This window comes from Felis catus, chromosome D4, assembly GCF_018350175.1.
Source record: "Felis catus isolate Fca126 chromosome D4, F.catus_Fca126_mat1.0, whole genome shotgun sequence".
Classification (NCBI taxonomy): Eukaryota; Metazoa; Chordata; class Mammalia; order Carnivora; family Felidae; genus Felis; species Felis catus.
The window spans coordinates 80126364-80146210 of record NC_058380.1 but is presented as its reverse complement, the minus strand read 5'-3'; the positions used below and the strand labels follow the sequence as shown (position 1 = coordinate 80146210).

Here is a 19847-nt window from a genome sequence, read left to right as displayed (position 1 = left end):
ATTTTGGCAAATCTTCAGATAACGGTTACAACTGATAGTTAAAATAAATAAGAATATGGAGGGCTACTCACATTTTTGAAGTATGATTTTTATGTTTATCCAAAGAGGATTTTAAAAGGTTGAGAAACACTATTTAAAAAAAAATTTTGTTAACGTTTGTTAATTTTTTGAGAGAGAGCGTGAGCATGAGCAGGGAAGGAGCAGAGAAAGAGGGAGACAGAATCTGAAGCAGGCTCCAGGCTCTGAACTGTCATCACCGAGCCTGATGTAGGGCTGGAACCCACAAGCCGTGAGATTATGACCTGAGCCAAAGTCATATGCTTAACTGACTGAGCCACCCAGGCGCTCCGAGAAACACTATTTTTAATAGCTAGTACAAATAAATCTCCTCTCACAAGTGAATGTGTATCACTCTTACTGATGTCAATGTCAAATATAAACTGGGATGAGAAAGTCATGCAAAATTAGAAATGATGATAAATACTTATTGAATGATTTTCCTGTTAACATCAGCTGACACCAAATCCTATCTGAAAATCAACTACTTTGAGAAGTATTTTTAGCAAATTTTAGATTCATGGCTCCCACTTTCCATCACTCCATGAGCCACAAGAGCTCCAAAGTGATGCTGTGCAACATAGTACAGGCCTTGGGCTCTTCTGAGGCTGTTGGGCTGTTGCAGTGAAATGGCACAGAGTCATCTTACCACAACTTTATAAAAGGTGAAATAAAAAAGCATAGACAATGTGAATTGCAATGCAATTAAACAAATGTTGATTATCATTATTGGCTTCCATTGGTGAAGGTTTAAGGAATACAACCCTAAGAGTTATTTAGTGTTTTAAAGTTTTTAAAGCATCTTCACATCGATCATTTTATCTGAGCCCCATAACATGCCGGTAGGGAAAGAAGGCGGGGCAGAATTTGTTTTTTTTCCAATTTAAACAATGAGTTTTAGGCAGATAAAGGGATTTTCCAAGGTCACAGAAGGCAGGTCTAGACCCATATTAGAAGGCACAGCTTTTTTTTTTTTTTAATGTTTATTTATTTTTGAGAGACAAAGAGAGAAAGTGTGTGAGCAGGGGAGCAGCAGAGAGAGAGAGAAAGAAAGACACAGAATCTGAAGAGGCTCCAGGCTCTGAGCTGTCAGCACAGAGCCCCACGCGGGGCTCGAACTCACAAGCCATGAGATCATGACCTGAGCCGAAGTCGGAAGCTTAACTGACTGAGCCACCCAGGCGCCCCAGAAGGCACAGCTTTTATTATCTATTCTATGACTGATGTTCTTTAAATTAGGCGTGATTGTTCCTCATTTTAATATAAATTTAAGTAAATCAATGTTTTTACTTAACAAATACATATTGAACACCTTGTAAATGTCAGAAGAAAATAATAAATTATACTCCAAAGAAAAATATACAGGATTATCAGATTGTGTGAGCCATGATAACAAAATTGTTCTAATATAAAGAGCTAGTGATTAACCTACAACGCCTGACATTATAATCAAGCTTAATTTGTAAGTCTGAAAAAAACAAAGAACTCTGTTCCTGACATTCAGTGACCTGGATTTTGGCCCACGTTGTGTGCTTTGGGTAACAGACTCAACCCGAAAATGGAAAAAAGACTATACTATCTGATAGTATTATAAAAATAATCCCTTTACTGCCTCCTTAAAAAAAGTTTTCTGAGGCTCAAATGAAATGGTAGATGCAGAAATCCTAAGAGGCCAACTCTCAGTTACCATGGAACTTTACACAACCAGAAAGGCCTATATGTATTTACCCTGGAGAGTCCTTGATTATGCCTTAATTTGATATCTGGTCACAGGACCAAGAACCTTGAAAGAAGAAATCTCATTTTTTTTTTTTTTAAAACTTAGATTTTAACTTTTTTTTCCACAAGTCTAAAAATTTGAAAAACATCCTTGCTACTCTGAATAACTTACCGATGATATCTTGTTGCCTTTCAGATTGAGGATTCGCAAAGATTTTAACTTCTTCCCTAACCATATTGGGATATGTTCAATTTCATTTCCTGCAAGGTTTAGCTTTTGCAAATTATGCATATTTTCTATGCCTTCAATTTTGCTGGAAAAAATAAAATCAAATTTAGTAAATATAATGATACAGTGCTTCCCTTGTATGTTTAGAATAAATTGCCTTGGTTTTATGTGGGGTTAATTTTCGTAATTAAAATTTGTTAACCCTTTTTATAAATGAGAAACAAACAAAAAGTGGCTGAAAAGAAATTGATCAGAACAGCTAAGCTGCCAACTCTTCATTACTGGGTCAGGAATCCTACGTATCTTACTATCAAACTTTAGGATCCGACAATACAGAAAAGAGTCTGTCCGTGGCATTCTAATCACTGTGAGAAGTACTAGTGGGAAGCTAGAGGAGAGCTGAAAATCTCAAGAGCACACACACGCTATGCCAGCAAGATATGGCTGCCATTTTGAACTTGTGGCCTCCCTAAAACAACACTATATTTATGAACATAAATATTTCAGTCAGAATATTTAAATCAATAAAGCATCACTCACACTGAGGAAGTTTCACTGATGAAACATTTTCCCAACTGAATTGTCAAATTAATTTCTTGGTAAGTTTTCTATATGGGCAAATATTTCCAAGCTTTTATATCTTCATTTTCACTTTATTGAAATTGCTTTCATTACGATCAATTATTTTTTATATAAACCTTATGTTAAGGATTTAACTCATTAATCAGGTTTTTTCCCCCATTCCATTTTTGCTGTATTAGAGCCTCTGCCACTGTTAGTTGTTTTATTTTGTTGGCCACTGTATCTACCAAGTCTAAGGCAGGGCGAAGTATATAAAGATTTTCAAGATTTGACAATTGCATCCTTTAGTTTATAACAGGTTTTCTATGTGTATTTTTTTGCCACTGCCAGTTTTATTATGTTTCTTTCTCACAGTAATATATACTATGAAGTGGAAACATGACTGAGAGTGTACTTCTTAGAGCAATAAACAAAAAACTTCAGGATAAACACATAGGATCAAAACACATTGGAATATCTTTAGGATCAAAATGATAGGGTTAAAACACTGCTTCCTGTCAACTTTCTTAATGTAATAAGGCAGTGGATCAAAGACTCTACCTGTGAAAACTTCCTGTCAAAAACAGAATTAAGATAAAACTTGGTACTCATGTATCTCCTTGGATAACGCTAGAAAGATATTATTCTGCACTTTAGTAATGCCAAAACACAAAAGCAGTTATATGTGAAGCACTAGGCTAGCAATGAATGAGGATCCAGGTGTGTGCTATTTCAAAGGACTCTTTCAATTCAGTAATGTGAGTGGCATTAATCTCTCTAACAAAGACAACCCTGCAATGCTACCTAAAGAAGTACTTACTTACCAGATTTTGTTATAGGATAAGTTGAGTTCACGTAATTTTACCAGCTTGTCCATCTTCTCAATCTTCCCTATTATATTATAGCTGAGATTCAGTACTTCAAGTTTAACACATTTTTCCAAATTTTCTATATACTAATTGGAAACAAATGAATACTTTAGACAACAGATTCTTTGACATAAAGTATACCGTGTATGTATGTGCATCAGGGGCTGTTTTGATCAGTCACCAGAAAATAATAAACCCTTACTGCTCTCCTGGACAATCCCTTAGTATGGGATTCCTTTGACCAGGAATAGCAGCTCTCCCCAAACTTTCCTTGCCCTTCGACAGACAACACTTCCTATGTACTGAGACACTCAAGACTGTCCACCAAGAATTCCACCTCAACTTTTCTATCCCTCTCCCTCTTCTCCTTCTTTCTTCAAAGTTCAGCTAGGTACGTACACTCTTGCATCATCTCATCTACCCCCCTCCCCCCACCCCATGCTCTTGCATCTTCAATCTCTATCTCTCCTGGATCAAATTTAAAAAGTCACTATTCAGAGGCACCAGGGTGGCTCAGTCAGTTGAGTGTCCAACTCTTGATTTTGGTTCAGGTCGTGATCTCAGGGTTCATGGGCTCGAGCCGCACATCAGGCTCTCCATGGACAGCTTGGAGCCTGCTTGGGATTCTCTCTGTCCCTCTCTCTCTCTCTCTCTGCCCTCCCCCTACCCCCCGGCTCCCTATCTCTCTCTCTCAAAATAAATAAAGTTTTTTGAAAAGTCACTATTCAAAAGACAGCTATTATGCAGTTACTACATACCAGATACAGCACCAGGCAATGGATACCAATGAACTAGACCATCCCCCCTGCTACAGGAGCTTTTTTTCGACAGGCTCAGTCTCCTCTGTATAAAGCAAATCACCTCGCGCTGAACCTGTTTTCCTATCAAGCTATCATTTTATCTCCTTTATTTGTGACCACGTCCTCACAAGAGTTGTGTACATTTGTTCATTCTGCTTTCCATTTACTCTTACTCTATTGGTAAGGCAGTATATCTTCTGCCTTTACTAGGTAATCAAATAGTTCTAAGACTGCCATTCATTCATCCATTCTACACATATTTCTCAAACATGGATTATGTGCCAGGAACTGTTCTAGGTACTGGAAATACAGTGCTGAATAAGGAAACCAAAGTCCTTGTTTTCATTCGTGGAGAAAGCCAGTAAAGAAATAAACAACATTTTCAGACGTTGAAGCATATTCACAAGAAAAGAAAGATAACGTGACATGACAGCATGCAAGGCATCCAGAGGGCAGATCTGTCTGCTGTGTTCACTGTGATAGCATAAATGCCTGGCACATAATGGGCACTGAATAAATACTCGGTGACTGAAAGAATGAGGAGTCACTGAGAAGGGAGTTAATTGCAACTGGGTGGCACACAGAGGATGTACACTGAGCTGAGACCTAAATAACAAAAAGCCAGCTGTGTGAACAGGCAGAGTAAAAAAGAAAAAATACAAAGGCCCTAAAAGAATGAACTTGGTTGGTTTGAGAAACAGAAGGACTTTTTACACCAGATCCAAATGACTTCTTCTAAGCTTTAGTCCTATTTAATGATTCCGTGACATTTTTTATCATCCGTTCGTGCTTGATGTTCTCCCTCCATTGGCCTCTCTCCATCATACTCTTAGATCTTCTGTTCTCATAGCCCCTTCAGCCTCTCCTCTGTGTGCTTTCTCTGGTTCCCCTTCACTATTTCTCCTCTTAATGCTAGGCATTCTTCTAGGAAGCTCTATGTTCCCAGAGATCAGAAACCGAGCTTATTTACCTGTGTATGGTGTTCCTATAGACTAACATAATGCCTGGCATATAATAAGCATACAGTAAATATTTACCACTTTGGTGTCATTTTTGCAACTTGTAAACTCCAGAATGTCTCCTTTTTCCTTTTTTAAAAATTTTTATTTATTTATTTTGAAAGGGGATAGGGACAGAGAGTGGGAGAGAGAATCTGCACTGTCAGTGCAGAGCCCTACATGGGGCTTGATCCCACGACCATGAGATCATGACCTGAGCCAAAATCAAGAGTCGGATTGAGCCAACAGCTGAGCCACCCAGGTGCCCTCTCCTGTTTCCTTTTTAATTACATAAGTAATACATAAATATATTCTAATGAAAATTTCAAACGAAACATAAGAGGCTCTCTTCATCACGTCCCCAGGCCCATGTAAAAGATCCCACTGATCAAAGGTAGCCATTGTTGAAATACATCTGTACCTTTCAATTCATTTACATCCATACATACACATATATAAAAACAGAATTTTTAGATCTTACTATACAAGATGTTTTAGAACTTGCTTTTTTTCCCTATTAAATACACTGGACATTTTCTCATGTTAATACATAGAGTTCTAACTCAATTTTCTAAAAAACTTGGTAGTATTTCATGGTATACTGTATCATAATTCATTTAAAACCAATCCCCTATTGACATTTGGTTATTTCCAACGTTTCTATTTTAAATAATGCTTAATAAACATGCCTATATACTTTTGGATAAATGTATATGTAAATCAAGTACAACAGACATTGAGGAGTAGAATTGCTGGGTTGGTAAGTATAAATTCAGTAAATATAAACTCAATTTCTGGATCAAATAAGTACATTTGACATTTGGATAAATGCTACCAGTCTTTATAAAATGCAGCACCAATCTGTATGTCCCACTAAGACCATACGATAATATGCACTTCCCACACCTTTCTGAACATGAAATAATCCTTTTGATTCTTGTCCATTAGACACACAAGATGGAAAATGGTACCAAACTCTTATTTTATTTCATATTTATTTGATGTTAATTAAGCTGAATACATTTTCATGTCAGTATTAGTCATTTATAATACTTTTGCGAATGCCTTGTTCATACCCTTTGCACATTTTCCATTGAGTTGTCTCTCTTACCAAATTGTTAGAAGCTCTTTACATTATATGGGTATTGTTACAGATGTTGAAAACAGTCCCTACCAGTTTGTTGCTTTTAACTTTTTAAAAGGTACCTTTCATTAAACACTTTTTAATCTTTACACAAGCTAAGTCTGTCAATATTTTTCTACATGGCATTAAGGCTGGTGTTTGCTTAAAGGGCTTTCCCGACTCTTCTAAAATATATTCTCCTATATTCTTTCCTAATACTGTTACGGTATTTTTGTGGGTTGATTTTGCTTTGGTCTCATTAAGATATTCAACCTTCTGGAATTAATTTTTGTGACTATTGTAGTAGGCATCTAAGTTTATATATTTTCCAGTTCAAAAATTTAAGTCATCTTTTACAATGTGTTCATATTGGATAGTTTATGAATAAAGCAGTAAGCACTCTAGAGCAGGAATCAACAAGCTTTTTTGGAAAAAGCCACGTAATGAATATTTTTGGCTTTGTGGGCCTTATAAAAAACAGCCACAGACAATATTCATGATAAATGAGTGTGGCTGTGTTCCAATAAAATTTTATTTCCAAAAATAGGCAGCAGGCCCGATTTGGCCTTACAAGCTGTAGTTTGCCAATCACTTCTCTAGAGAGAATCCAATAATGTATAGAATAGTAACAGCTTATGAATGTGAAAATGTCATAGTTCTGACAGAACTTTCACTGGAAACAATACAATATCTGCTACAAATTAGCAAGAGATGTTACTGTAAATCTAATATAATCTTTTAATTTTCAGTTTTTTATTTTATTTTTTTTCTTTTTCTGTTTTTTTTTACTTTTAATTTTTTTTATTTTTTTATTTAAAAAAAATTTTTTTTTCAACGTTTATTTATTTTTGGGACAGAGAGAGACAGAGCATGAACGGGGGACGGGCAGAGAGAGAGGGAGACACAGAATCAGAAACAGGCTCCAGGCTCTGAGCCATCAGCCCAGAGCCTCACGCGGGGCTCGAACTCACGGACCGCGAGATCGTGACCTGGCTGAAGTCGGACGCTTAACCGACTGCGCCACCCAGGCGCCCCTAATTTTCAGTTTTAAAACACAGGAAAATTAAAAACAATGCCCATATTTAGAAATGCTGATAACTTACCCTAAATTTCTTGCCACCATCTTTAGCAAGTGAAAGGTTCAGAGATTTTACCAAGGCCAAATTGTCCTGTTTAGTAAGTTTTTTAACAAGGGCCTCTGTAATATATCGGACTCCTGCATGTGAATCAGCTTCTGCAATTAGAGAAACAGATCATCATCAGTAGATGACATACATTTTCTGAAAAACATATTAGTTTGATGTTATATAACAAAAAAAAAATTGTTTTAAGCCATGCAAATATAAAAACAGCTGGTTAGTGCTAATTGCAATGTTTAAATGTTACTCTATATAGCATTATATAATAATTATATAGCATCTATAATAATGTCACTAAATATTAACCATGTACCACGCTGTGCTAAGTGCTTTACACTTACAAAATCTGATTTGTAGGACAAATTTTTGAAATAGAAATTACTATATCTATTTATTTTCAAAAAATTATAACAGTTTGCTCAAGATCTTGTAACTAGTGATGTGCAAATCCAGGCTTGAACGCAGGCAGATGAATCTAAAACATACACTTGAAAAAAAATTTAACGTTTATTCATTTTTTTGAGAGACAAGAGAGAGTGGGGGAGGGGAAGAGAGAGAGAGAGAGAGAGAGAGAGAGAGAGAGACAGAGACAGAATCCAAAGCAGGCTCCAGGCTCTGAGCTGTCAGCACAGAGCCCAACGAGGGGCTTAAACTCAGGAACCGTGAGATCATGACCTGAGTCGAAGTCAACTGCTCAACCAACTGAGCCACCCAGGCACCCCTAAAACTTACACTTTTAATAATTATGCAGCACTGAAGTTTTCAGCAATATTTTGATGTTAGCTTTTTTTTTTTTAAATAAACTGGCACTAACCTGGGTTTGTTTTTTAAACTCCAACCTAAAGTTCAAAAACACTGGAATTCTTCATATATATATATGTGTACATATATATATATATATATATACTTATATATATATATATATATGTACATATAATTATTGTCTACATAATTTGTGAGTATATATATATATATATACATATACATAATTTATTGTCAAATTGGTTTCCATGCAACACCCAGTGCTCCTCCCAAGAGGTGCCCTCCTCAATGCCCATCATCCACTTTCCCCTCTCCCCCACCCGCCATCAACCCTCAGTTTGTTCTCAGTATTTAAGAGTCTCTTATGGTTTGCCTCCTTCCCTCTCTATAACTTTTTTCCCCCCTTCCCCTTCCCCATGGTCTTCTGTTAAGTTTCTCAGGATCCACATAGGAGTGAAAACATACAGTATCTTTCTCTGCCTGACTTATTTCACTTAGCATAACACTCTCCAGTTCCATCCACGTTGCTACAAAAGGCCATATTTCATTCTTTCTCATTGCCAAGTAGTATTCCATTGTATATAAACCACAATTTCTTTATCCATTCATCAGTTGATGGACATTTAGGCTCTTTCCATAATTTGGCCACTGTTGAAAGCACTGCTATAAACATTGGGGTAAACGTGCTCCTATGTATCAACACTCCTGTATCCCTTGGGTAAATTCCTAGCAGTGCTATTGCTGGGTCATAAGGTAGATCTGTTTTCAATTTTTTGAGGAACCTCCACACTGTTTTCCAGAGCAGCTGTACCAGTATGCATTCCCACCAACAGTGCAAGAGGGTTCCCGTTTCTCCACATCCTCTCCAGCATCTATAGTCTCCTGATTTGTTCATTTTAGCCACTCTGACCTGCGTGGTGGTATCTCAGTGTGGCTTTGATCTATATTTCCCTGATGAGGAGTGACATTGAGCATCTTTTCATGTGTCTGTTGGCCATCGGGATGTCTTCTTTAGAAAAGTGTCTGTCCATGTCTTTTGCCCATTTCTTCACTGGATTATTTATTTTTCAGGTGTGAAGTTTGGTGAGTTCTTTACAAATAACTTTTCCCATTCCTCCAGTTGCCTTTTAGTTTCGTTGATTGTTTCCTTTTCAGTGCAGAAGCTTTTTATCTTGATGAGGTCCCAATAGGTCATTTTTGCTTTTAATTCCCTTGCCTTTGGAGATGTGTTGAGTAAGAAATTGCTGTGGCTGAGGTCAGATAGGTTTTTTTCCTGCTTTCTCCTCTAGGGTTTTGATGGTTTCCTGTCTCACATTCAGGCCCTTCATCCATTTTGAGTTTATTTTTGTGAATGGTGTAAGAAAGTGCTCTAGTTTCATTCTTCTGCATGTTGCTGTCCAGTTCTCCCAGCACCATTTGTTAAAGAGACTGTCTTTTTTCCATTGGATATTCTTCCCTGGTTTGTCAAAGATTAGCTGGCCATACATTTGTGGGTCCAATTCTGGAGTCTCTATTCTATTCCATTGGTCTGTGAGAAACACTGGAATTCTTAAAAATCTTTTCTTAAATGGTGAGAAACTCAAATTTGTTGGTCTTATAAATAGAGAATGACACCACATATTTTATTAAGACTAATGTGATGGATTGCATACCCTGTCCTAAGCCTGCATATTGCTATCAAAGTTTATTAAAGCCATCTTACATTTTACAAAAGCAGCTGTAAAAAGAAAATTCTTTATGAGTCAGAAAAAATTAATGCTAGGTTCCCGATTCAGGCTGTGTGACAAAGATTTCCTATGACTGTTTATAATACGTTAATATTACGTTTATTCTGGTTTCAAATAAAATGATTTTCCTTTACTTTGGAAAGAAACTAATATTCTAAAATATTAATCAAATTAGAGTCAGCAATGTACCAACTGGCAGCAAGGGTATAGTCTAAACTCAATTGCTGATCTGATAAGGTTTATTAATAAAAACCGATCAAATAGATAGTTATGACTTCATGACTTAACAAAGAAATCACAGTTTTCATTCACATTTAGTCACATTAAATCGTTTCTTTGAAAAAAAAATCTGAAAACAGATTCCCACACTAACAGACTGTCTTTAAGAAAGAAATAAAAACAAAACCTTGGTGGAATATTTACATGTCCCTTACAGGAAAATCAGTCCGTTCACAGACAGGCACTCTGTCAATAAGCAGACTGGAATAGTGCAAGGGTGGATAACATTTCTGCACTGAATTAAGGCACTCCACTCTGAAGTGAACACATACGCTTTTCCTCTAACCAAGGATGATGGTAAATTTGGCAGATGAGCACTAAGGCACTCTCCCACCACAGGAAATAAAGCTTCCTCTTTCTGGAAACTCCCTTCTCCTTTGCCCTCAGCTTTCAGACAGCTTCACCCTCACCCAGAAGACTTCATCCTCCACTGTCCTTAGACACTTTCCGTCGGCATAAACAACAGGTCGTGTTGGTACCAAGATACGTATTTCACTTAGACCAAAAAGGTACGTTCAGTATTTTCCATCTCTACTCAAGAGTATGTGTTCAAATTCTTAAAATTTTTTTTTTTTTAGTGTTTATTATTTCTTTTTGAGACAGAGACAGAGCGTGAGCAGGGGAGGGGCAGAGAGAGAGAGACACAGAACCCAAAACAGGCTCCAGACTCCGAGCTGTCAGCACAGAGCCCGACACGGGGCTCAAACCCACAAACGGTGAGATCATGACCTGAGCCAAAGTTGGACGCTTAACCGATTGAGCCGCCCAGGTGCCCCTGTGTTCAAATTCTTAAGATTAAAAAGGATTACCTTTATGGTCTTGGTAGTCCAGAAGCATAGTGTTTTCATCTGTGATCTCACCTTGCTCATGCCACTGTCCTCCAAAATGAAAAGGCAGAGTCTCAGATCCACTTAAAGGTGAAAGTGACCTAGATCTCATATTGGACGTGAGGGATGGTGAACTAGGAGAACGCGGTGATGGGGGCATCTTTGCTTTGGAAAATTTTTGCTGAGAACCTTTCTTCATGGCAAGAATAAAGCCAGGTGTCCATCAAAACCTGTAAGAGTTTTCAGCAAATTTAATAAGGTTAATTTTTTAGAGTTCTCAAAACTATTAATTTCTAGCATTTTTTAAGTAAGTTCTATGCCCTAAGTGGGGCTCAAACTCATGACCCCAAGTTCAAGACTCGTAGGCTCTAATGACTGAGCCAGCCAGGCACGCCCCTCTTTCTAGTGTTTTTAAGGTGACAACATTAGAAACTCAGAGGCTATAGATGCCAGGATCCATACTATTCCAGGCAGATGGAAGCGGACACTGCTTCAGACACTGTTGATCACCTGGCCAAAGGAAAAGCAGACTTTCAGAGGGTCTTGTATTGACACATGCTCCACCCAGAAGTTTTGCCTGTCATTTCTGTTCTCTATTGGGCCAAACTAGTCACAACACCCCTCATACCCACAAAGGTCCTAGAATGCAAGAAGGTAGAAATATCTGGCAACCAGCAGTATTTCATACTGATGAGTATTCTCTCCTCCTGATAACGTTTCTTCTTTCGCTTCTGGGACACCACATTCTCCTGGTATCCTCCTGCATCTGTGGCCACTCCTTGGCTTCCTTTGCTGGTTCACACTCTAGTCAATCCTCAAATGTCAGATCTCCTCAAGTCTCTTTTACTCTCTCTAATCTCACTTTAGACAATCTAATGCACACCCATGGCTCCCAGTGTCACCTCTATACTGATGTTTTTATATTTATTCCAACCTCTCTCTTGAGGTCCAGACTCCTATTCCCAACTGTCTCCTTGATATCTCATTGCCTTAGTAACTCAACGTGTCCAAACTGAATTTATCATTTCCCCCATTCCTCCATTTTCCTCCCATATAGAACAATGCACAAAACATAAGTGTACAGCTCCATGAATTTTTATACACTGAATACAACCAGTATCCAGATCAAGAAACAGAATATTACCAGAACCCCAGAAGCCTCCTCATGCCCCCTTCTAATCATTAACCCCCACACCTGGGGAATCACTATCCTGATTTCCAATGCCAGAGGTTTTTTAAACTATTTTTTAAAAAGATTTTGATTTTTGAGTAATCCCTAGACCCAACCTGGGGCTTGAACTCACAACCCGAAGATCAAGAGTTGCACACTCTACCAACTGAGACAGCCAGGTGCCCCAGAAACTATTTTTGAGCTGCATGTAAATGAAATCATAGAATATCTTTTATATCTGCCTTCTTTGTTAAACATTATGCTTCAGATATTCATTCACATTTGTCTCATTCTATTTGAAAAACATCTGATCACTTCAAACTCGCATGGCTTCTATTGCTTGTCCAAAATCAATTTTGTTGAAGTTCAGATCTTCCAGAAGGAACGGAAGCATTTATTGATGAAAGAGGCCTTAGTCAAATCCCTTTACTTTTCATAAAAGGAAATTAAGGCCCAGAACAGTAAATGACCTGGTCAAACACAATGCTAGCTGTAGTAACCATGAGAATCAGTTCTCTTCTCAAACTAATTTGTAACACAAGTAACATAATTAACCTAGTAGAATGTAAGTTCCACCAAAGTAGGGATACTGTTCACTGATTTATTCCAGGCCTAGGACAGAGCTTGGCAGAAAGCAGGTAAGTAATATTTACCTAATGAATTCTTCATGAAGAACTTGGAACTGACAAAATGATATTTAGTACCTCAGCAAAGGATATCTTCTTGAGCAATATTAGTCCTCAACCCCAAGACTCCTACTATGCAAGGTTAGGTTTATGCAAAACAGATTGTCATGATACACAATTGCTCTTAGAAGTATAATCATTCTAAAAACATTGCAAAAATTATAAGTTTAACAAACTTTGAGGCAAAAAAAAAAATCTTATAAAATGGACAGGCCCTGAGCAAGGGTGCATTAACAATGATCCTATTTTTATTCAACATCCATAATCTCTCCTACTCTCCCCTCTTAAAATATTAAGACAAAACACAAATTAATTTTTAGAAAAGTAGTTTTCAATTCAAAGATTTGGGGCAGCTCAAATGTTAATGCTATATAAATTGGTATTAGAAAGAGATATTATAATGGTTTGATGTGTGAAAACCTTCGCAAGTATATGGGTATTATTATACAGGCTGGGATTATGAAGAAATTTATTTGTTAAATGGTTGGAACATACACAATATAGGTAAAAGAGAGCTGCCATTAATATAGTCAATCAATTAACCAACAATTGGCAGATGTAACACCTTTCAATGACTATATAGTCATTCTAGGAATGCTGATCTTACGCAAAAACATTTCTAGAATTCTTTTTTGGGTCCTGCTTTCAGAATTAATTTATACATCTCACAAGAAAATCAGACCCATTACTTCAGCTACAACTTTTTCCTTTCCCAGTTTGATCATTAACTTTACCAAGTGTCAAATACTGTGATAAGCTCTTACATGTATCATCACAGAAGGAATAAATACAATTCCACGAAATAGCTGTTATTATCCCCCCCATAAAGATTAAAAGGTTAAGTAATTTGTTCAAAGTCCCAGAACTAATTAGTTAAGCCAAGGCTTGAATCCTGATCTGATTCCAAAGCCCGTGTCTTCATTACTGCGTCATATTGGTGAGTTTTCTGGAGTCTAGATGTTTGATTTGCTCTCTAGAGCCTAGCATGGTGCCTCACACGAAATAGACCAGAAAAAATGTCACTAAAGGACCTTGATCAATGAATAACATGTAATGTAAGAACAATTCCTGGAGGAAAAACAGAAAATTTAATACAACAGCATCACTGAACTTATTTATGATCTAGTTTCTTTTTTTTTTTTTATTTTTAAATTTTTTTTTTCAACGGTTTTTTTTTATTTATTTTTGGGACAGAGAGAGACAGAGCATGAACGGGGGAGGGGCAGAGAGAGAGGGAGACACAGAATCGGAAACAGGCTCCAGGCTCCGAGCCATCAGCCCAGAGCCCGACGCGGGGCTCGAACTCACGGACCGCGAGATCGTGACCTGGCTGAAGTCGGACGCTTAACCGACTGCGCCACCCAGGTGCCCCTATGCTCTAGTTTCTTAAGGTGACTAGTTTGAAGAGAGAAAAAAAAAACCTGTTACATTTGTTTTTAAAAAGGGATTATTTTGGGGTGCCTGGGTGGCTCAGTCTGTTGAGCGTCCGACTTTGGCTCAGATCATGATCTCACGGTTTGATCTCCTGAATTCGAGTCCCGCATAGGGCTCTGTGCTAACAGTGCAGAGCCTGGAGCCTGTTTCAGATTCTGTGTCTCCCTCTCTCTCGGCCCCCTCCCTCTCTCTTTCAAAAATAAATAAACATGAAAAAAAAAATTTTAAGTGATTATTTCACAATTATATATTACAATATGGCAACTTCCTTATATCAATAATCTGGCTCACTTTAAACTACAAACTTCTATGTGTCTTTACTTTCTCTTTCATTTTTTTTAATGTTTATTTATTTTTGAGACAGAGAGAGAGCACGAGCAGGGGAGGGGCAGAGAGAGAGCGAGGCGGAGGACCCGAAGCAGGCTCTCAGCTGACAGCAGAGAGCCCGATGTGAGGCTTGAACTCTCGCACCATGAATGAGATCAAGACCTGAGCTACAGTCAGACGCTTAACCCACTGGGCCACCTGGACACCCCTCTCTTTCATTTTTTCATGTTAAACTATCCATATGGTTCAGAAAAGCCTCCTCTAAGTCACATAACAGCTCGTTATGCCAGTGACAAGGCTTTTGGTCCAATTTCACAAGTGTGACAAAAAACTTGTGTTACTATCACACTACTCTGCCATGGAAACCAGTCTCTTAGGAATACTATTGGTTCTGTAATAAGCTGAAATGGCTTCTCTTCTTAAATAAGATTAGTACGTTCAAACTTGAGGACAGCTAAGAGGCATGTGCTTTAAAAATAAAATGATGAAAACTAATTAACTAATTAGTTAAAAATTGTATTTATTCCTGAATTAAAATGTAATTTTCATAAGGGCAAGAGATTAAAAAAATAAAAGAGGGGAGGAACAGGGAGGGCCCAGTTGTCACTTCTATGTATCTTTCTCTATCCTATAACATGATAGAAAATTACATAATTAGAACAATAGTGTGTGCCACATGCTACAGAGATATGCTTTATAGATTTTTTAGTTTCGTGGCTAAAAAAAAGCACATCTTAGGGGTGCCTGGGTGGCTCAGTCAGTTGCGTGTCCGACTTCAGCTCAGGTCATGATCCTGCAGTTAGTGGGTTCAAGCCCCACATCAGGCTTGCTGCTGTCAGTCTATCAGAACAAAGCCTGCTTTGGATCATCTGTCCCCCTCTCTCTGCCCCTCCCCCACTTGTGCTCTCTCAAAAATAAATAAACAGTTAAAAAAAAAAAAGCACATCTTATATTTCTATGCAATGCAATTATTTCGTATCCCACATCTTAGTCTTGTCTCGAAATTCTTAAAATATTGAACTGAACCATCCTGAATTCTCCTCCTAACATCCTAAGGACTAAGACCTTCTGGACCTCACTAGACTATCATGAAGCCCTCTGCTACCTCTCGCGATCAGAAAAACTCTGATCAGAAAAACCTTTACTCATTTATAGTTTAAAAAAAAATATCTTACAATGGATTTGGGAAATCTAGGTCAACTCCTTTCTTTTATGAATTGTAACGTGGCTCCAAAGTCACAATGCATTCTCAGGTCCCCTCTCTGGGTCGCCATAGCTCCTGTAAGACTTGGACATTCGAACAACAGATATGTATTACAATCTCATAAAACAGCTAACTCAGTGAACTAGGCTGTGCTTGAGAGCAGCTGGCATTATTTCAGAGACTAGCACCTGGACATAGTAAATTGTCAATTACAATTTTAAGGGAGGGATGGGGATGCTGTTTGACCCTAGATGTAGTTTGCAATCCCATAAAGACCAAGCCAGAGAAATAAGACACTTAGAGGCAGGGCTAGAATGTGTGAAGGGGCAGGATAAAGAGAGAGGAAAACAAGTCCAGAGCTGGAGACACATTTCGAAGGCCCAGAAGGAGGTCTGCAGCAGCAAGAGAAAGTTATTGGAATGATGTGATTATCAGAATCAAATGACCAGGTCAGAAAACACCATCCATCTTGTCACCCCGTTGCCCTGATACACAGCTTAGTAAAGACCATACCTCCCCCTCTATTCAGCCTTTCCTCGCACTTCTAACTTTCCATCTTGTTTGATCTTCTCCAAATGAGACAGACTTCCATTCTCCCCCAAACCCTCCCTCTTTCTTCCCAGCCCACCTCAATATGCAAACATTGATCCCCATTTCTTGACCTCCACATCCCTCTCCATCCTGTAGCCCTTGAATCACATCTCCGCACTTTCCCTACAATTCTACTTCATCCCATGCACATTGACCCACTTAAATACTCTAACTTTCTCTGGCCCTTTCAAATATGCTGATTCCCACTCCTCTCCAAAGGCAATCCTCCACTCCTGTGCTTGTCAGCCTCTGCCTCCCATACTTCATCCCATTCTCATTGGCGAGTTTCCCCACAAACACTGTCCCAATTCCCAAACGCTGTATTAGCCTCCTTTCCTCTGCAGTTCTTTCCAGCATCCTATCTCAACGCTTCTATATCCATCTTGGCTCCCCAAATTACTCATCTCAGCAAATACCCTGACATCCTAATCTCTATTATTATACTCTGACTTCAAATTATTCTCCCCCAACAAAATAGCCAAACCTCTACCCACTCCTCTCCATCCCAATGTGATTGTTTGGATACTAGCCGTTCCCTTCCAACACCCTGACCTCCATGTCCTTTTTCACCCTATTAACATCCCGGGTTCTCCTCTCCTATCTCTCTCCATTCTACTCAGGTATCCTAAAACACAGGCTGCCCATCTCTTCCCATTAATTAATTTATTCAGTAACTCAGTTTTATTGAGTGACTTTTATGCACTAAGAACTGTGAGGCTCAGAAAATAATGCTGAGAAGGCAGGGTTTCTACACTCAAGGTGCACAAAAGGATTACATCTCCCTATTATATACAGTCCCTGCACCAAGTAGTCTCCTTTAGACCATCTCACAATTACAATTAAATGATCATTTGCGCCACAACTTGATTATTGCTTGTTTCTAAGCTACAAGACAGCAGAGATTCTGTCTATTGTTGCATGCACAATAAATATTTGTTGAATGAAAAGAGCACAGTGCTAAGCACTCTTAAAGACATTAGCAAATTTAAATTCTCACAGATGGTGTATAACGTGAGAATTATTCATCTCATTTACAAGTGGCAGTATGTCATTGAGAATTAAGAGCTTGAATTCTGGAACTAAACAGCGTTGAGTTCAAATCCTGCTTCTCTATTTACTGTGTGACATTAGGCAAATTACTTAACCTCTCTGGTCCGCAGTTTCTTCAACTTTAAAATGAAGATGGTCACTTCATACGGGTTATTTTAAATTCTCAATGAGTTAATACACGCGAAGGGCTTAGGGCTGAATTTGACACATACTGTACACTCTAAGGTAATTAGCAGTTATTTTTACAAATGAGAAAACATGCTCAGGAAGATTAAGGTACATGCCCAAAGTCACAGAGCGGGTTAAGTAACACAAGTTGGTAGAACCAAGACTTGAACCCAAGTTTTGATATCAGGATTCACCCATCCTTTAACCATTATACAACAAAATATTCGCTTTCCCTTTCAACATTTCTTCTCAATACCCTAACTTTCATCATTCTCCACGTACTGTATTCTGTCGGATACCAGGACACTCGTAAGGACACCCAAGCCGTCCTTTATCCCTGCCATTCCCCGCAGACACTTGGCACACCCCTGCCTCTCCCCCCCCCCTCCTCCTCCTCCTCCTCCTCCTCCTCCTCCTCCGGGTGGCAGGACCCCCATCCTTCTCGGAGCCGCACCCAACGTCCACACCTCCCCGCAGTCTGGTTCTCCATTCCCAACTGCCACCCACACCCATGCCCACCAGTGACCTTCTCACTTCTCATCCAAACCTCCCTCCTTCATCCTCCTCCCCACGCCCGTTCCGGCCCTCCCCTCCTTCTCATCCAATCCCAATTTCCAGGCACACGCCCCCGCCCCCGGATCCATCCCGAGCCGTCCCACCCCAGGCTCGCTCCAGGCCTTCCCGCCTTCGTCGCCAGCCCCCACCGCTCCGCCCGATGCCGGAGAACGGCCTCGACCCGGCCTGGCACTCACCGCCGAGGAGCCGATCCGAGCGGGCCCGCGGGACGAGGCGGGGCGGGAGACGCGCAGGTTGTTCCCTTCAGGCGTCCAGCGATGCGGCGGCCATTTTGTTGTGTTGTGCCGGTTGCCCAGGGGCCGCGCGCGCGGCGTGGGCGGGGCCTGCCGCGGCCACGCCTCTCCTGGGGCCGTTGAGTGGGCGGGGCACGGCTTCCCGCCGCCTTTGCCGCCCCGAACCGTGGCGCCCTGGGTCGCGGGGCGCCTTGGCGTCCTTGGCTGCCTGAGGACGCGAGCTTTCCTGCTGCAGTCGCCGACTAGCCCATCTCCCTTCCCTGGGGCGAAGCCGCAGCTGCCTCACGCCAGACCTCGGACACGCTCCTGGTGGGCTGAGCCGGAGGCCGACCTGAGAGACCGACTTAGCGCAGTCGCCGCGCAACCGCCCTTTCGGTGCTGGCCGCAGCTTCTGGCGCGGCCTGTTTCTGAGGCGAGGGCTCTCCTTCCGGGACCAGTCAGGGAGCGAGCCGGGCCCGGGGAACCGGGCAGCGAACGTTCTCGTGCGCTGTGCAGAATATTCCTCCGGTTGGGGACCGAGAAGCAAAAGCAAGCAGCCTCTGAGGAGACGTGGGTTAGGGCTTTCCTGAAAGTGCTACGTTTCACCACATACATTCAGCATTCATTTAAGTAGAATTTGGCGGATAGTGTGAATTAGGAAACATTCTCAAGAACACCTTCCTCCCCCCCCCCCAGCCTCCCACTCCCCTGCTTGTGCCTTGAACCGTGTCACCAACAGAGGCTGCACCGTCTCCAGAAATCTCCAGTGCAGTCACTACCTCTCTTTTACCCTCATCTTCGAATCTCGTTTGCGCAAAAGACCAACATCCCGGCATAATCTTTAACTTCGTTATGACCTCCTCCCCGCCCCCCCCCCCCCCATCCCTAGTTCTTAGGCATTTGCTCACAGATTCCTCCTTCCTCAGAGTTCATGGTGCATCTTTGTAACACTTTTAGAAATTTCCCCCCATCTGTGTCTTGGTTTCCTCCTCCACGAAATGGGATAATCACACCTACTTCCTACAGTTTTCCTCATAATTACACAAGTTAATGCCCGTGAAAGAACTTAGAAAAGTGCCTGTCCCACAGTAAGTTCTCAGTATGTTTTCGTTATTTTATTATCAGGCAAAGGTTTCCCGGAAGAGGTGAGCCTGAAAGAGGAGAAGAATTTAGTCAAGGTGTGGGAGAGTGGGGGAAGAATTTGCTTGGCGAAGGGGGACAGCTTGTGCAAACCCCCGGAGGAGGGAAAACATAGCTTGAAAATCAGCTGGCTGTTAAGTAGGTCATTATATTTAACGCAAAAATCTGGAATGAAAAAGCTTAAAAAAAAAAAAAAGA

General features: G+C 40.1%; 1 protein-coding gene across 9 annotated transcripts in view; it reads right to left on the bottom strand.

Annotated features, from left to right (window-relative positions):
* The window catches only part of CNTRL (centriolin), an 84231-nt gene extending 65621 nt beyond the window's left edge, over positions 1–18610 (bottom strand). For 8 of the 9 annotated variants that reach the window (XM_023242659.2, XM_023242665.2, XM_023242662.2 and 5 more), the window contains exons 1-5: positions 18474–18610; positions 11073–11320; positions 7460–7590; positions 3391–3521; positions 1949–2090 (exon numbers count right to left, since the gene is read on the bottom strand). In XM_023242659.2, coding sequence (XP_023098427.2) covers positions 1949–2090; positions 3391–3521; positions 7460–7590; positions 11073–11289 — 621 coding nt within the window. In that variant the 5' untranslated portion in view covers positions 11290–11320; positions 18474–18610. Of the gene's footprint in view, positions 1–1948; positions 2091–3390; positions 3522–7459; positions 7591–11072; positions 11321–15883; positions 15996–18473 lie in introns of all 9 variants that reach the window. The other variant, XM_023242660.2, reaches the window with a different exon arrangement.
* Between the last annotated feature and the right edge of the window lie 1237 nt (positions 18611–19847).